General features: G+C 41.4%; 1 protein-coding gene across 2 annotated transcripts in view; it reads left to right on the top strand.

The window, feature by feature from the left end:
* The window catches only part of Map2k6 (mitogen-activated protein kinase kinase 6), a 117,234-nt gene that overhangs the window by 86,485 nt on the left and 15,746 nt on the right, over nt 1–15,003 (top strand). For both annotated transcript variants that reach the window (XM_005402104.2, XM_013503244.1), the window contains exons 3-10: nt 1,084–1,132; nt 1,882–1,995; nt 4,761–4,880; nt 5,121–5,237; nt 5,858–5,909; nt 9,271–9,398; nt 10,625–10,702; nt 11,950–12,089. In XM_005402104.2, the coding sequence (XP_005402161.1) occupies nt 1,084–1,132; nt 1,882–1,995; nt 4,761–4,880; nt 5,121–5,237; nt 5,858–5,909; nt 9,271–9,398; nt 10,625–10,702; nt 11,950–12,089 (798 nt within the window). The remainder of the gene's footprint in view (nt 1–1,083; nt 1,133–1,881; nt 1,996–4,760; nt 4,881–5,120; nt 5,238–5,857; nt 5,910–9,270; nt 9,399–10,624; nt 10,703–11,949; nt 12,090–15,003) is intronic.

Here is a 15,003-nt window from a genome sequence, read left to right as displayed (position 1 = left end):
TTTTTTTTGGTTTTTCTCCGGTACCGGGAACCGAACTCACGACCTTGCGCTTGCCAGGCAGGCGCTTTTGCCGCTGAGCTAAATCCCCAGCCCCTGTATTTTTTTTGAAGACAATTCTGCCATGGACTGGCCTCCAGAGAAACCTGAGTTGCCCGTTAGGCCACCCTTGTAAAGGGCAGCACCACGATCCCATGTTGTGAGCCCGAAGTTGTTCTGCTTGTTTGAGCATGTTAGCAATCTATTTCTTGGCATTTGTTACTTTTATCATAACACTTTTGGTACATTATTTAAAAAAAATACTTTGCTAAAAAAATACCTTGCTAGGCTCCTAATTAGGTGCATGTGCAAAGCCAAATATCTTTCTCTAAAATAAATTGCTACTGACTGAGAGGTTATTGAAATAATAGGAATATAAGTACACACTGGGAGACTATGGATGCACGCAGTGAGCATACCTTTGGCTTCTGGGAACATCACTGAAGAGTATGTTCACGATGTACAATCCCTGGACTTGATTAGACAGCCTGGTAAAAAAGAAAGGATGCTGAGATGAAAATCAGGAGTTCTTCGGGATGGGGCAAGCCATTCAGCTCCCTGAACCTTTTGTTCATCTATGAAGGAAGGAACTGCATTGGGAGTTCCTATGTTCTATGAATTTTGTGAGTGTTTCTTTAAAAAATAAACAAAAAAAACCATAGTGGTAAAGTGATTGGATACATTGGTGACCTTAGATGATAGAAAAGGCTTATTTCACTAGCATAATTACCTCTATAACTGCACACTTAAGGCTCCTATTTATCAGATATTTACTGTATGCCAAATGTTAAGCATTGCACTTGGAATATCTCATTTCATGCACCTTAATACCCCATGTTAAAGAAGAAAACAGAAGCTCAAGAGTTGAAGTATTTTCAACTTAAAAGGTATTTTATTTCTAACCCCATTCTGCTGGTACTGTTATGCTGTTTTATTTGGCTGATGAGCTTTAATTTCCTCTTTAGGAAAACCTGTCCTGTCTCATACGATTTGGGAAGGACAGTGGACTGAATATCTCATGTCTCTTCTCCCCTTCATCTTTCTTAGGCCACCTAGAGATTTAGACTCCAAGGCTTGCATTTCTATTGGAAATCAGGTGAGAAAAGTCTCCCTTCCCAGTTAACACCTTGGGCACTTTCTGTGGGTGCTTTCTGGCTGACCGCTGACAATTTTTTTTGTATGTGTAACATGCCCTTAGGGGATGGGTCAGAAAAGTTTGAAATTCAAGCAAAGTGGCTTTCCACGCTTTTGCTGTTCTGAATTGGGAATTGAAATCAGGCTGTTGTGGTCTTCAGGAAAGGTGTGAGTGGAGTCGATTCTGTGGGGAGGGCAGTTCTCAACACCACAGAGACCTAGCTGGCTTCAGTCAGTAATAGATTATACAGATAATGCACTTGAAAACTGGGTTGGATGGAGTTGGCTGTTAGTATTTGCCTGTGCCAAGGAAGTGGATATTATGGAACTCTAAGCATTTCCTGTGGCTTCAGGAACTACTTTTAGTAGTTGCTTTTGTTTGCTAAAAAAATCCTTTTTTTTGTTTTGATACTAGGTATCAAACTCAGGACCTTGTGCTTGCTAGGCAGGCACTTGTATCACTGAGCTGTATCCCCAGCCCACATGTGCTAGAAACTCTTGTGGCCTATCAAGAATCCTTATAACATTCGGAAAAATCAGACAACAAGATAGTGTCTGGTTTACTTTTTGCTTTTTTTTTTTTTTTTTTTGAGTACCGGGAATTGAACTCAGGACCTTGCACTTTCCAGGCAGACACTGCACCACTGAGCTACATCCCCAGCCCATACTTTTCACTTGTTTTATTGCATGATGACTTTTTTTTTCCTGCAGAACTTTGAGGTGAAGGCAGATGACCTGGAGCCGATAGTGGAACTGGGGCGAGGTGCATACGGAGTCGTGGAGAAGATGCGGCATGTACCCAGCGAGCAGATCATGGCAGTGAAGGTAGAGTCCATGTTCCCCCCCAGTATTTTCTACCAATGGTGTGCACATTTGTCTAATTCAACTCTAAACCAGCCTTTTTTATAGAAGCAAAGCAACCTTTAGTAGGTCAAAAAGAAAAGATTATTTGCAGGGAATAGCATTTCTCTAAGTAGGTGAAAAATACTTCCTTGGAATGTGTTGCTTCATCATTCATTCATTCATTCATTCATGCATTCAGGCATTCGTGCATTTATTCTGAACTTGCCAACCTTTGTCTCAGCTTTCCACAGTGCTGGGACTACAGGTGTGTGCAATCAGGTCTGGCTTTGTATTTGTTTTTTTCTAACTAAGTCCTATCCTCTCATTTTCATTTTTTGTGCAACTATCATGTCATCATCCTACTTAAAAGAATTACTAATCCTTTTTCAAAATTCATCTAATATTGATGTCTTGGTTACTTTTCTCTCATTGCTGAGACAAAATACCTGATGCCCAAAATTGAAAGGTTTATTTAGCACTCTGTTTGTGGAGGTTTCAGTCCATACTTGTCTGGCTCCAAGGCAGAGTCGTACATGGCTGAGGGCAGCAGTTCCTGGCAGAGAAAGACAGCAGAAGCAATAAGAGCAAAAGGGAGGAGTGGCAGCAAGCAGCCTCTTTCCCTCCCTTACATTGTATGCAAACTACCTGCCCCAGGGCAGGTGTAGCACTCACACCCATAATCCCAGCATTGGATTATGTATCAATCAAAAATCTAGAACAGAAGCCTACCCCATGACTGCATGAGACTTTGAGGGGACATGCAGTCACAAACCATAACAACTGGGTTTAAATTAAAATTTTCTAATTAGCTCCAAGCATCTTTGTCTATATTTTTTGCTGTTATTCTCCCTGAATCACTTCTCAGCTTTTTGGCTAAGGTCATGGGCAAAAGAATTTTCCCCGAAAATCAAGAAGCCAGAATTGAGAGACAGTTGTCTCTGTTCTGGACCAAGGAGACAGCTAGAGAAAATTTAAGGTTTTTTTGTGGACAGAGATCTGGAATCAGTGTGCATGTCTTGAGTGCATGCTGGAAGGATCTTAAAGAATTAACATCTTTAGATGAGTTAGCAGATCTGGGCCCTTGTCAGGAATGGCTGCAGACTTGGATCCTTTTGCTGTTGGAGAGTGGAGGTCTCTTCCTTTGCTCTTGTAGATTTTCCCTTCTGTTCTGCTAACTCTGCTAAATAGGTAAACCATGGGAAGAGCTGGTGACATTGTACGTTTCCTGTCAGGTGATGATATACTCACCTTTCTGGAAGGTTGTATTTGCCGTTGTGACGGGCTTTGCTTCACTCAGAAACACTCAGTAGAAATGAATGACTTCTCCATTTGTTTAACTCCTTCTAAGTCCTACAGCTGTACCAGTTCTATTACAGTTGCTATTTATTACATAGACCATTGGTCTCCATAACAATGCGTTCCATATCTGTAGACTCAACCAGCTGTGGATCAAAATACTTGAAAAAAAATTATCCAGAACATGTACCGAGTATTCTTTTTGTCATTAAACAATATAGCATAACAAGTATTTCCACAGGATTTACATTGTATTGCATACTATAAGTGAACTGATTTAAAGTGTACGGGAAGATAGTGCATAGGTTATGTGCAAATACAGTTATTTTGTATGAGACTTGAGAGTCCATAGAGTTTGGTATCTGGGGAGAAGGGGCAATTTCTGGAAATAATACCCAGGGATACAGAAGGCTCACTGTAGTCACTGTAGACCTTTGTGTTCCTAGAGGGGGCCTTCTGGCTTTTCTATCATTAAGACCCCAAATAAGCAGCAAAGTAATTAATACTATGACTTCTTTGCACCGAGCAGGTATAATACAGTGAACTAGGTTGTTTTTTCACTTTGGAAATACATTCCCAAACATTTCCCCACTCTCTAAAACAAACTATTAGTTTTCTTCTTACCAGGGACTATTCAGGAAACCAGATGACCGTAGTCTTTCTTATTTTAAATTTGTTACTATCATGTATGGTCAAAAAATAGGGTGAATATTTAAAAGTTTAAAGAATTACGGTAAAAGACACATTGCCGTCAATCACCTTTAATACACACCCCCTCATTTCCAATGTACTTATCCCGTTGTTCTTGCCACTCTCTGAAGCAGTTCCGAAAGTCCTCTTTCATGAGTGATTTAGGTGCATTGTCCTAGCTGCCTTAATGCCTGAATCGATTAAAAATATTTCATGGTCATTTTGACTTTGGGGTAGAGCCAGAAGTTGCACAGTGCCAGATCCAGTAAATAAGGTAGATGAGGACACACTGTAATGTTTTTATTTGACAGAAAGTGCTGTAAGTACTTAATCAATGAGGGATGATCATAAAAAAGTTAATGTTTAAATTAAGAACAATAACTACAGTGAAAGAACACTGCCATTAATCCTCAGAATACTCAAAATATGTCTCCTTGCTTTGGACACACTTATCCCCTTTTTTTTTTTTTTGGCAATATGTATCCTACTGGATAATTATTATTTTGCATTTATTCACTGTATCTTTTTTTTTTTTTTTTGATTTTTCCTTGCGCTTGCCAGGCAGGCGCTTTTGCCGCTGAGCTAAATCCCCAGCCTCTCACTGTATCTTTCAATCCGCCTTGTAGCACTGATTTGTGGAAGGTTCTAGCGGTTGTGAATCTTTGTATTGTTTTCAGGATGGGGCTCCTTGAAGCCCTTGCCTTATTGGCAGACTCATCCTCAGAGTGGCACCCATACATTTCTTGTGCTTTCTTATTCAGCGGATCCGGGCCACTGTGAATAGCCAGGAGCAGAAAAGGCTGTTGATGGATCTGGATGTCTCCATGAGAACAGTGGACTGTCCGTTTACCGTCACGTTCTATGGCGCACTTTTCCGGGAGGTAGGTGACCCTCCGGGGCAGAGTCCAAGGAGAACAATAGCTGAGGTTCTCTTGTCACATTCGTACCTGTTGGCTTGCTCTTTGGAGATAACCTTGCTTATGGATAAATTCCTCTGAGATCTCCAAGGAAAACTCTATTTCCTCGCAATACTCAAGAGTCAGTTCTTCAGGACAGGTAACTGGTTCTTCCCTTTCCCTTTTCCACCTTGTGTAATGACCGTTGAACTGATTGGCCTCCAGGGAGATGTGTGGATCTGCATGGAGCTCATGGATACGTCACTAGATAAATTCTACAAACAAGTTATTGATAAAGGCCAAACCATCCCAGAGGATATCCTAGGGAAGATAGCAGTTTCTGTGAGTATATCGTGTATCCGCAAGGGAATGGTGGGAATTCTTTGCCGTAGGTATCTTTGTATCTCTAGGAGGAAGAAATGTTCCACTGTGGGGTGGGGATAAATAAGTACCACTCTCTCCTGACCCCTTGTGGTGGATGTTTCCACTGACTTGGTTTGACCCTATCTTAATGTGTTTAAGCAGTTCATTCATTTGCAATGACTGCGGTCCCAGCATCTCCATTCTAATGTCTCTAGTGCCTTTAAAGCTTGATTTGTAGATTTTTCAAATGACTTCTTAGGATTAGCAGGCATAAAAAGAATCAAGAGAGAGAAAACAAGAAAGACTGCTACCTTAATGTCTACTGAGGTTCAGGAGAGTGAAGAGAAAAAGATTCTTGCAGCCAAACAGAAACAGGATAGATGAATAGGACACGGTCTATGCTCTAAGACACCATCCTCTCTGGTGGGTGGAGATCAGTTTGGGTAACTTCCTGTGTTATTTTCCTGGATGGGAACCTCAACTCTGAGAAAGTACCTTACCCTTTGACCTTAAGCTAGGGATAAGAAACCTGAATATACTTAACACTGAATTTCTTTTCAGTGATGGAGTGAATAAATCTACTTTTTTTTTTCTTACAGATTGTAAAAGCATTAGAACATTTACACAGTAAACTCTCTGTTATTCATCGGGGTAAGCATCCATGGTTGTAACTTTTTATAAGTTAATTTCTTTGGCCCAGAGACTCCCTCCCTCACTTCTCCTCGCCTGTATAGGTGGAAGTGGAAATGAGCTAGGCGAGAGAACTCAGGTCTTTCCTTTGGGACTGCATAGCAAACTATGTATGCAGTTGTGTTAGCATTCTGTGACTGTAAAAAAAAAAAAAAAAACCCTGAGATAATCAACTTATAAAGGAGAAAAGCTTATTTGGGCTTATAGTTTTGGTGTTTTCAGTCCGTGGTCTATTGGCTCTTTTGCTTTTGGGCTTGTGGAAATATGGTATATCATGGCAGGAGCACATGGCAGGAGCACATGGCAGAGGAAGCCCATTCACCTAATAGCAGGGATGAAAGAGAGAGGAAGAGACCAGGATCCCACAGTCCCCTTGAAGGGCATGCCTTCAGTGACCTAATATTCCTACTTGGGCCCAGTTCTTAACATTTTTCCACCACACCCCAGTAATGCCAAGCTGCCTTTGTGGTACACACAAGATCTAAATTGGCCAGGCATGATGCATACACCTGTAATGCCAGCACTCTGGAAGCTGAGGCAGCACCACCATAACTCTGAGCCCAGTCTGAGCAACATAGTGACTTAGTAAGCTCCTGTCACAAACAAACAAGCACCAAAAATATGGCTAAGGATGTAGCTCAGTGCTGTAAGTTCTATTTTCACAACACACACATACACACACACACACACAAAACCTCAAACTGAGCAATAGCTATTCTTTATCTTGGCTAAAGGCATAGGAACACATAGGCTTTATATGTTACCTAACTTCAGTATAACATACCTGTTACCAAACACAGCTGTGGGATGCTATTATTGATAGTTTTAGAGGATATAATAAAAATGTGCTTTGTATTAGCCATCACGCAGTAGCTTGTTAGAAGAGTGTACTCATCAGATAAATCAAAACATACATTTTAACAAGGTCCCCAGGTGATTCTTGCACACATCAAAGTGTGGAGAGCTTTAGAATAAATCAAACCCCTTTCATACTGCGGGAAGCTGCAGAGAATAGTTTGCCTCTCCTTTCTTTCCTTCCCTTCCTTATCCTTGGCTGGTTATCTCTTCCTCCACCCATTCGTCCTTCTACATGTCCATCCATTCCTCCAACCATTTATCTCTTGTAATCACTTCTAAAGTATTTTGAATATGGTATTTTAATGGATGTCCAGAATGATTATCTGACAAAATTGTTCTTATTAAAATTTTACATAGGAGGGGGCTGGGGGTTTAGCTCAGCGGCACAGTGCCTGCCTGGCAAGCGCAAGGTTGTGAGTTCGATTCCTGGTACCGGAAAAAAAAAAAAAAATTTACATAGGAATTCTTCATAGGGAAATAAGAGAAATATATAAAAACTATGAAAAAAAAACCCTTAGAAAAAGGAAAGTACCAAATATGGAAGTAGTATAGATAGAATGCAAAATAAAACATTGTTTATTATTGAAGCCCATTGCCAGGAAAAGCTTCTTGGAAGAAATACACTAGCCAAACCTTTGAGGTAACTAATGCAAAGTGTTGATTTCTAAGAGGTTGTTGTATTTTGGGTAATTCTTAAGTTTCGTGAGCCTGGACATAGTGTAAAATGCCTTGTGCAGTATGCCTAGTATTATCAGTATTAGTTGGTAGTTTTAAATACTAGAAAAGCAGATGGGTGGAAGCTGAGGATAAGAAAATGGGAAGGAGGGCTGGGGATTTAGCTCAGCGGCAAAAGCGCCTGCCTGGCAAGCGCAAGGTCATGAGTTCGGTTCCTGGTACCGGAGAAAAACAAAAAAACAAAAAAACAAACAAAAAAAAATTAAAAAAAGAAAATGGGAAGGACTCTAACTAGCAAAAAGAATATGAAATTCTTACAAATGTGCAGCTTCTTTTAAAGAGTTTATTTAAAAATTATGAAATATTGAATTCTTAAGGAATATATGTCATGTATAAAAATCAGCAAAATAAAACTCGTAACAGGAAGTTTAAGAGAAAAATTATAATGTGGCATTTTTATACAGTGGAGCATTACTTAGCTATGAAGAAAGATAAACTTGAGGCTTTTATAGGTAAATGACTGCAACTAGAGACCGTACTCATAAGTGAAATAAACCAGACCTGCATGTGTAAACATCATATTGTCTCCTTAGTGTAAGAAACCGAAAGAGTAAATAAAATCCAAAAGGTACAATAGATATTGTGAAAGGGAAAGAAACTGCTCAAAAGGAAAGAATAACTGGGATGGGGGAAAGGAGAAAAGAAAGAAGGGGAAAAATAATGTGTGTGTGTATATATATTCACACACACACAAGATAGTTAAGATAATTGTACTACTAATTCCTATTAGTTCATTGAAAGGAACAGTTAGTGCTTATATTGTTTGATCAATTTTGCATGCCAATATCTGGTAATCTGAACAAATACTTTGAAGATAACAGTGTGCAATATAGTGACCATTGTTAATTTCCTATCATTTTTTCTTCAAATTCTGTATTTTTTTTATCCTCTTGAAAAGAAAGGAAAGAGGGGCTGGGGATTTAGCTCAACAGCAAAGCGCCTGCCTGGCAAGCGCAAGGTCGTGAGTTCGGTTCCCGGTACCGGAGAAAAACCAAAAAAAAAAAAAAAAAAAAAAAAAGAAAGGAAAGAAATTTGTAAAGCTCCTAGACTAGCTTTTTTCTTTTTACCCTGTGTCTTTGATGAAAGTGTCACAAAGGGACAAAATGATCTGTCTTTGTTAATTCCACTACCCAGAGATGAGAGTGCTTTGTCTTTTCAGGCATGTGGGTAGGTGGGTGCTGTCATTTTAGTCTTCAGGGCTGATCTAAAATCATTAATACCCCTTCTTCCATGACCTGCGCTATGGTCTGGCAAACTTGGGTTTATAATGCATTACCTCATGCAAACTGCTGATGTATCTCCGGTAGAAGTTGCTATCAAAGCTTGCTGCTCTGACCATATTCCATGTATCTTTGCGTTACAATGCCTTTTGATTCTTCAGTCTCTTACCTACACATTAAATAAGCAGTAGATCATTCTTTCACTGGACGTATGACTCAGCAAAGTCATTCCTACCTACATGGGATCAATAAAGACGATTGCATAAGTAGAGGAAACAGTGCTTTTCATTTGAGGATTCACAACCCCACGGGACACAGGCAAAGCGTGAAGAAAAATGCAATTGAAAGCAGAAGGCAGTAGGGAACTGGGAATCAAAAAGTGTGGTTACTTTGTGTAGGGCAACTTGGGGAAAGGAAGGTAGAGGACAAGTGGCTATCTCAGGCCCTCTGGTGGTGGAGCTCTTCAAAGCAGGCTGGACTGACAGGATCCTGGTTGCGCTTGTTTCTAGATGTCAAGCCTTCGAATGTGCTGATTAATACCTTGGGCCAAGTGAAGATGTGTGACTTTGGAATCAGTGGCTACCTGGTGGACTCTGTTGCTAAAACAATTGACGCAGGTTGCAAGCCGTACATGGCCGTAAGTACAGCAGCCAGGGTGGCATCTCAGAAGGCACCTGCCTGTTAAACCAGGGCAGGAAAGAAGAAACAGCTGGAGGCAGATGGGACACTGGAATGTGGCTAAGACTTCAGGAATATTCTGAGCACTTTATAGTCTTACATATTTCCTGCTCCTTAGTCACTTGTTTCATATATTTTCTTTGTTCTTTGGGGTTGCTATAAGAAACTACCATTAACTAGGAGGCTTATAAGTTAACAGAAATTTATTTTTTTGGAGTTTTAGAGGCTGGGAAGAGTGTCTGCTGTTGAGGGCTCATTTCTCTAGTTCTTAAGTGGTGCATTCTTGCTGTGTCTCATGTGGTGGAAGCACTAGGGAATCTCTCTAGGGTATCTTTTATAAAGTCAGTAATGCCATTCACAAGGGCTCTACGCTGATCACCCGATAAAGACTCCATTTCCTATTATACACATAGTGATTAGATTTCAATATATGGAGTTTGGGTGATACAAACATTTATAGCATATGCATTTTTAAAAAAAATCAAGCAAAAGGGGTATTTTGTTTGAACATACATAAGAGAAATATATAAACCCTGCATAAAGTTTTCTACTCTGAGTTGCAAGTAAGTGTTACCTTCTTATCAGAGGCAGAAGAGTAAAAAGAATTTAAATTACCTGTGCAAGGTAGTTGAATTAGTCCTGAGTGAACCTCACAGCTATAAAGATTCGTTGCCATTGCCAGAGACCCTGGGAACGTGGAACTGGTACCCGGTTTTATTTGGAAATGGACTTACATTTGGAAATGAAAACCTTCCTATCTATGTTTAGCTAAAAGTTGCTCAGTTCTAGGAATATCAGATGGTAGCCTAGTAACCACCTTTTGGATTCTTTTTGCTGAGCTTGGACTGTTGGTGTTTTTCTCAAGGGTAATTTTAGAGGGCTAGAGTAGCTTTGTAATGTGTATCCTCTTTCTTCCTCACAGCAAAATTCAAATTCAAATTTGTTGTGAAGGGAATTGAGGCCATTACTTTCTCTAAGAAAAGATGAACATAGAAATAAAGAACAACCCATGGAGAGATGGCTATTTATTGTAGTTACATTGCCTCTCTGGCCTGGGAGGCTTGTTAACAGCTTAAAGCATCTCGCTTGGCAGCTGGTAATGTCCCCACTCCCACAGTCTTTATTGAGCTACAAATGTCATCTCAATTGTGTTTCCAGTGCCTCGGTTTTCTGTCTCCTTTCCAGCCTGAAAGAATAAACCCCGAGCTCAACCAGAAGGGATACAGCGTGAAGTCTGACATTTGGAGTCTGGGCATCACAATGGTAGGGTATGATGATCCTATGGGCCATGAGGTTCTGACCATGCAGCTGGATGGGTTAGGCGTAGGGACTAAAAAGCAAACGTCCTAAATGCTAGTCTTGGGAATCCTTTCCTGCCCCAGATGGCAGGTAACTTTTGAGTGAAAATCATTTTCTGTGTGAGTAGTAGAGATATTGAATCTGGAGTGGGAACACCAATGTTGCTCTTTTTTCAGTTGCTTCTTAGCAGTTGTATGCCCTTAAGGAACGTAGTCATGTGGTTATCTTTCTGTCCTAATCTAAGGAGAGCCCATCTCCCATGTGCCAGTGTAAGGAAGGAAATGTGTTCTCCAGAATCGCCTCCATTGAGTTTGACCCATTATGCATACACCCATTCTGAGAGGGTCTGCCTAGATTCTTTATAATTTAGATTAAATTCTTCCAGTTAAGGCAAGAAGCTTAAGCTTCACAAAGGGTGCTCATGTACCTGATGGGGTTGTATTATACAGGACATGCAGTTTGCCTCCCAGGATGTTTTTATGATAGAAGTCTTGGATGCTGAGGTCAAATATATCCTAAAGACATGATTTAAAAAAAATAGGATAATTTCCTTAGGCCCAGATCCCACGGGTGTATGATCAGTGATTCCTGACTTTGATGATCATAGATTTTCATTGTATCACCAAGATCTGGAAATTCTGACGTGGCTCTGTGTCCTTCTCAGGCTCAGCAGCTGACTAAATTCTGTGACTTATTTCATGTCCCCGTTCAGAAAATACATGGTCTTGTAAGGACAAACTGGCCTTTATTCAAATCCAAAAAAGATAGTCTTCTGGTCCTAGGCTACTTTTTTCTTCCCAATTTTCCATTTCAACAAGGGACCTGCAGGTGGCAGCAGAGGCACAGCTCTGCAAGAGTCGGGTATGAATTTCTGCTCAGGCCAAACCTTGTAAAACCTGGTTGCTGTACATCCTCACTGAAGTTTAATACTTTTGGCTTACAGTTTTTATGAAGTAGCATGCTGGGTTGTAGTGAGAGGATGAGTTTTAGGTAGGTTTAAATGGCTGTCCCCAGTAAGAGAATATTTAACATGCTCTAGCACTAGCAATTGGGCAAAAATTTCTGGAGAATGGGTTATTTGTTTATTTTTGGTCCTCAGATAATACTTGGACTTCAGCTCTGTATTTCCCTCTGGTTCTTCTAGAATGAAACACAGCGGTTCTTGCCGGCAGCCTTGTTTAAAGTGTTGCTTTCGTATCTCTCACTTCTAGATTGAACTGGCCATCCTTCGCTTTCCCTACGATTCCTGGGGGACACCCTTTCAACAGCTCAAACAGGTGGTAGAAGAGCCATCACCCCAACTCCCAGCAGACAAGTTCTCCGCAGAGTTTGTTGACTTTACCTCACAGTGGTAAGACAGCCCCGTGTCCCATGCATAAGCGCTGAGAAGGGGATGTGTGCTCATGAGCTCCTTCCACTGGGTTTGATCCATCACGCATGCATTCATTCATTCCGAGAGTGTTTATGGGATACACTCTGTATGGTGGAGAACGTGATGTCCGTATCACCATCGCTGAGCTCCAAGTGAAGTTAGGGTGTTTCGTCAATCAGTTCTTAGAGTACAGTGTCGCAACACGGCGAGTGCAGGGATGGAGATGTGTGTAGGGTATTTGGGGAATTCAGCAAAGGCATCTATGTAGATGTCTCTGGAGGAAATAAATCGTGAGCTGAGATCCTGAGAGGTGTCTTCCAAACAAAAGGGAAGTGGGGGAGGAAAGCTGTTCCCAACAGAAGAAATATAAGCCAGAGGGCCACAAAAGCAAGAAGCTCTTCCATGAGAGTTGTAGGCAATGTGATTCGGTTGGAGCATAAAGAGAATGGGGAATAGACATAAAGAATTATTCTGGGTAAGAAGTTCAAGAATGCAACTTAGGTACCAGAAGTCTTGCAGAACCGTGGCTTCTACTGAACACTGTAACTGCAGATAAACTTGCTCCCTAGGGCATCGTAGACAATGATGGGATTCTGGGAAGAGAATGTTTGGAGTCGGAAGTGAGTCAGAGACATAGTAAGGTGGCTACCTTTGTTTTCCTAGAAGTGCCAGGGCCCTAGCTGGATGTGGTGGCACACGCCCTAATCGCAGCACTTGGGAGGCTGAGGAGAGGGTTGTGTGAGTTTGAAGCCAGCCTGGGCTACGTAAGCGAGTTCTAGGCCAACCTGCACTTCATAGTGAGGCCTCAGAAGAACCAGAAAAGGAACTGCCAGGTTCCTTCAGGAAAGTAAGGGGGAATTGTATGCTCCAGACTACAAAATCGTATCTGCCTGCATTGGGGCCATGAGGGTTACCATGTCTTGGTAGTAGCGACCCTTGCAAGGCTGGTGGAAAGAAGATGGCAAATGTGAATCACAGAATGCAACTGAGCTAGTTCCTCTGGGCGTCTTATAAAACTACATAATAATTGGGAGGAAGTATGGAGTCAGAGATGGTGGCAACCCTGCTGTGTTGGAGGGCAGCAACTCTGACTATCATTACCATGGAAGGTCCTGGGGCTCTGAAGACGTCTTGGGACACGAAACAGCTAACATGACACCTTCATCATCATAGCATCCCTTTGGCCTCCATACACTGTGGGTGAAAGTTTTCTGAGTACAGCTCAGATTGGCAACATGGTGAGACATAGCAGCTTCCTGTTGCTTAGGAAACTAAGTCCTCTTGGACTTTTTAGTACACCTGGGCCCCTTCTCCACCTTGGTGCTTTCTCCTAGTGACTTCAGATGCTGTACCACAGTGGGATTCTTTGCTGTTGTTTGTTTTCTTTTTGTTTTTGGCTGAATGGCCAGAGAAAATCTGTGGCAATTAGCTTTACTACCATGTTGTTGAATGTCTCTATAATATATATCTTCTGAGATCCCGAGTTGAAGCCCCAGTCTGTTTCCTCCAGCGAGTGTGCTGGTTCAGTGTTGCATCTGTGCTATGGTTTGTGTCTGTGTGTCCCCCCCAAAGCCTCGTGCGGTCATGGGGCAGGCTTTTAAAGTTTGATTGATTATGAGTGTGAGAGCTACACCCACCCTGGGGTGGATAATTTGCATATGTAAGGGAGAGGAAGAGGCTGCTTGAGGCCATTCCTCCTTTTTAGTGTTTGTTGCTTTTGCTGTGTTCTGCCGCTTTGAGCTGTAGCCCTCTGCCATGTGCCACTCTGCCTTGTAACCTGCCAAGTATGGACTGAAACCTCCACAAACTGTACGTGAAATAAACCTTTCCTTCCTTAATTTTGGGCCTCAGGTATTTTGTCCCAGCAATGAGAGAAAAGTAACCAAGACAATCTGCTGTGTTGAAGTAGGCTCACGAATTTGGTTTGGCTTCTGTGTTCCAGCACTCCATTTCTGCTGTTGTTCAGTTTGACTATTTTGCTTTATACTTAAACAGTGCGAGGTCACATAGGAAAAGGGAGGTGTCATCTTGCATACTTCAGACCAGTAGTTCTCAGGAGGGGTGGTAATAGCGAAGGATCTCACCGAGGAGGGCTCTCTACAAGGTAGCTTCCTTCGTGTCATCCTCCTCCCACTTGTCCCCCGCTTCCCAGGGTTCTGGGTACTTCAAGAAACTTTGGTCAGAATGAACGTAGTGTAAGAAGTTTGAGAATGTGGAGTTTCCTGTTGTGAATCACTAGTTTCAACCAGATCCAATGGTCCTCACCTCTGCCTGCTCATTCATAAAACTCTAGCAAGCCCGCGAATGTACGGTCTCTGAGGAGACCTCTCACCCTCACCCCCTGAGAGATTTGAGTTCAGTTAGTTCAAGGAGAGGCCAGAATTTCAGTGTTTTTCAGATCTGCTCAAGTTATCCTAATGGACTTCCAATGCCCTTTTTAATATGGCTCATGAGAGCATGGGTTTAGACAGAGGATCTACGGACCAGATGCCAACTGTTTGGAATGCTTCTGATTTTTGCAGTTTGTTTTTTTTTTTTTTAAAAAAAAAAATCATTCAATTACTTTACTTTTCTTTGACCAATGCATTTCTTTCATCTTATTTAAAATTTTACCAAAGTATCAAAGCAGTGAAGTATGTTACAAAAATTTTAAAAATGAAGACATTGGGGCTAGAGGAGTGCCTCAGTGCTAGAACACCTGAGTAGCGTGTGCAAGTCCCTGGATTCAGTTCTCAGCATAAAAACAAAGGAATCTCCCAAAGTGAAAACAATAACTTTTGAGAGAAAAATGTTTTCTCCTTTTTTTTTTTTTTTTTTTTTTGAGACAGGGTTTCACTATGTAGTTCAGGCAGCCTTGAACTCACTTTGTAGCCCAGGCTGGCCTCAAACTCAC

The sequence above is a fragment of the Chinchilla lanigera genome, unplaced genomic scaffold (assembly GCF_000276665.1).
Source record: "Chinchilla lanigera isolate Chin_1 unplaced genomic scaffold, ChiLan1.0 scaffold00077, whole genome shotgun sequence".
In the NCBI taxonomy this organism is placed as follows: domain Eukaryota; kingdom Metazoa; phylum Chordata; class Mammalia; order Rodentia; family Chinchillidae; genus Chinchilla; species Chinchilla lanigera.
This window is presented reverse-complemented; position numbering and strand designations above follow the sequence as displayed.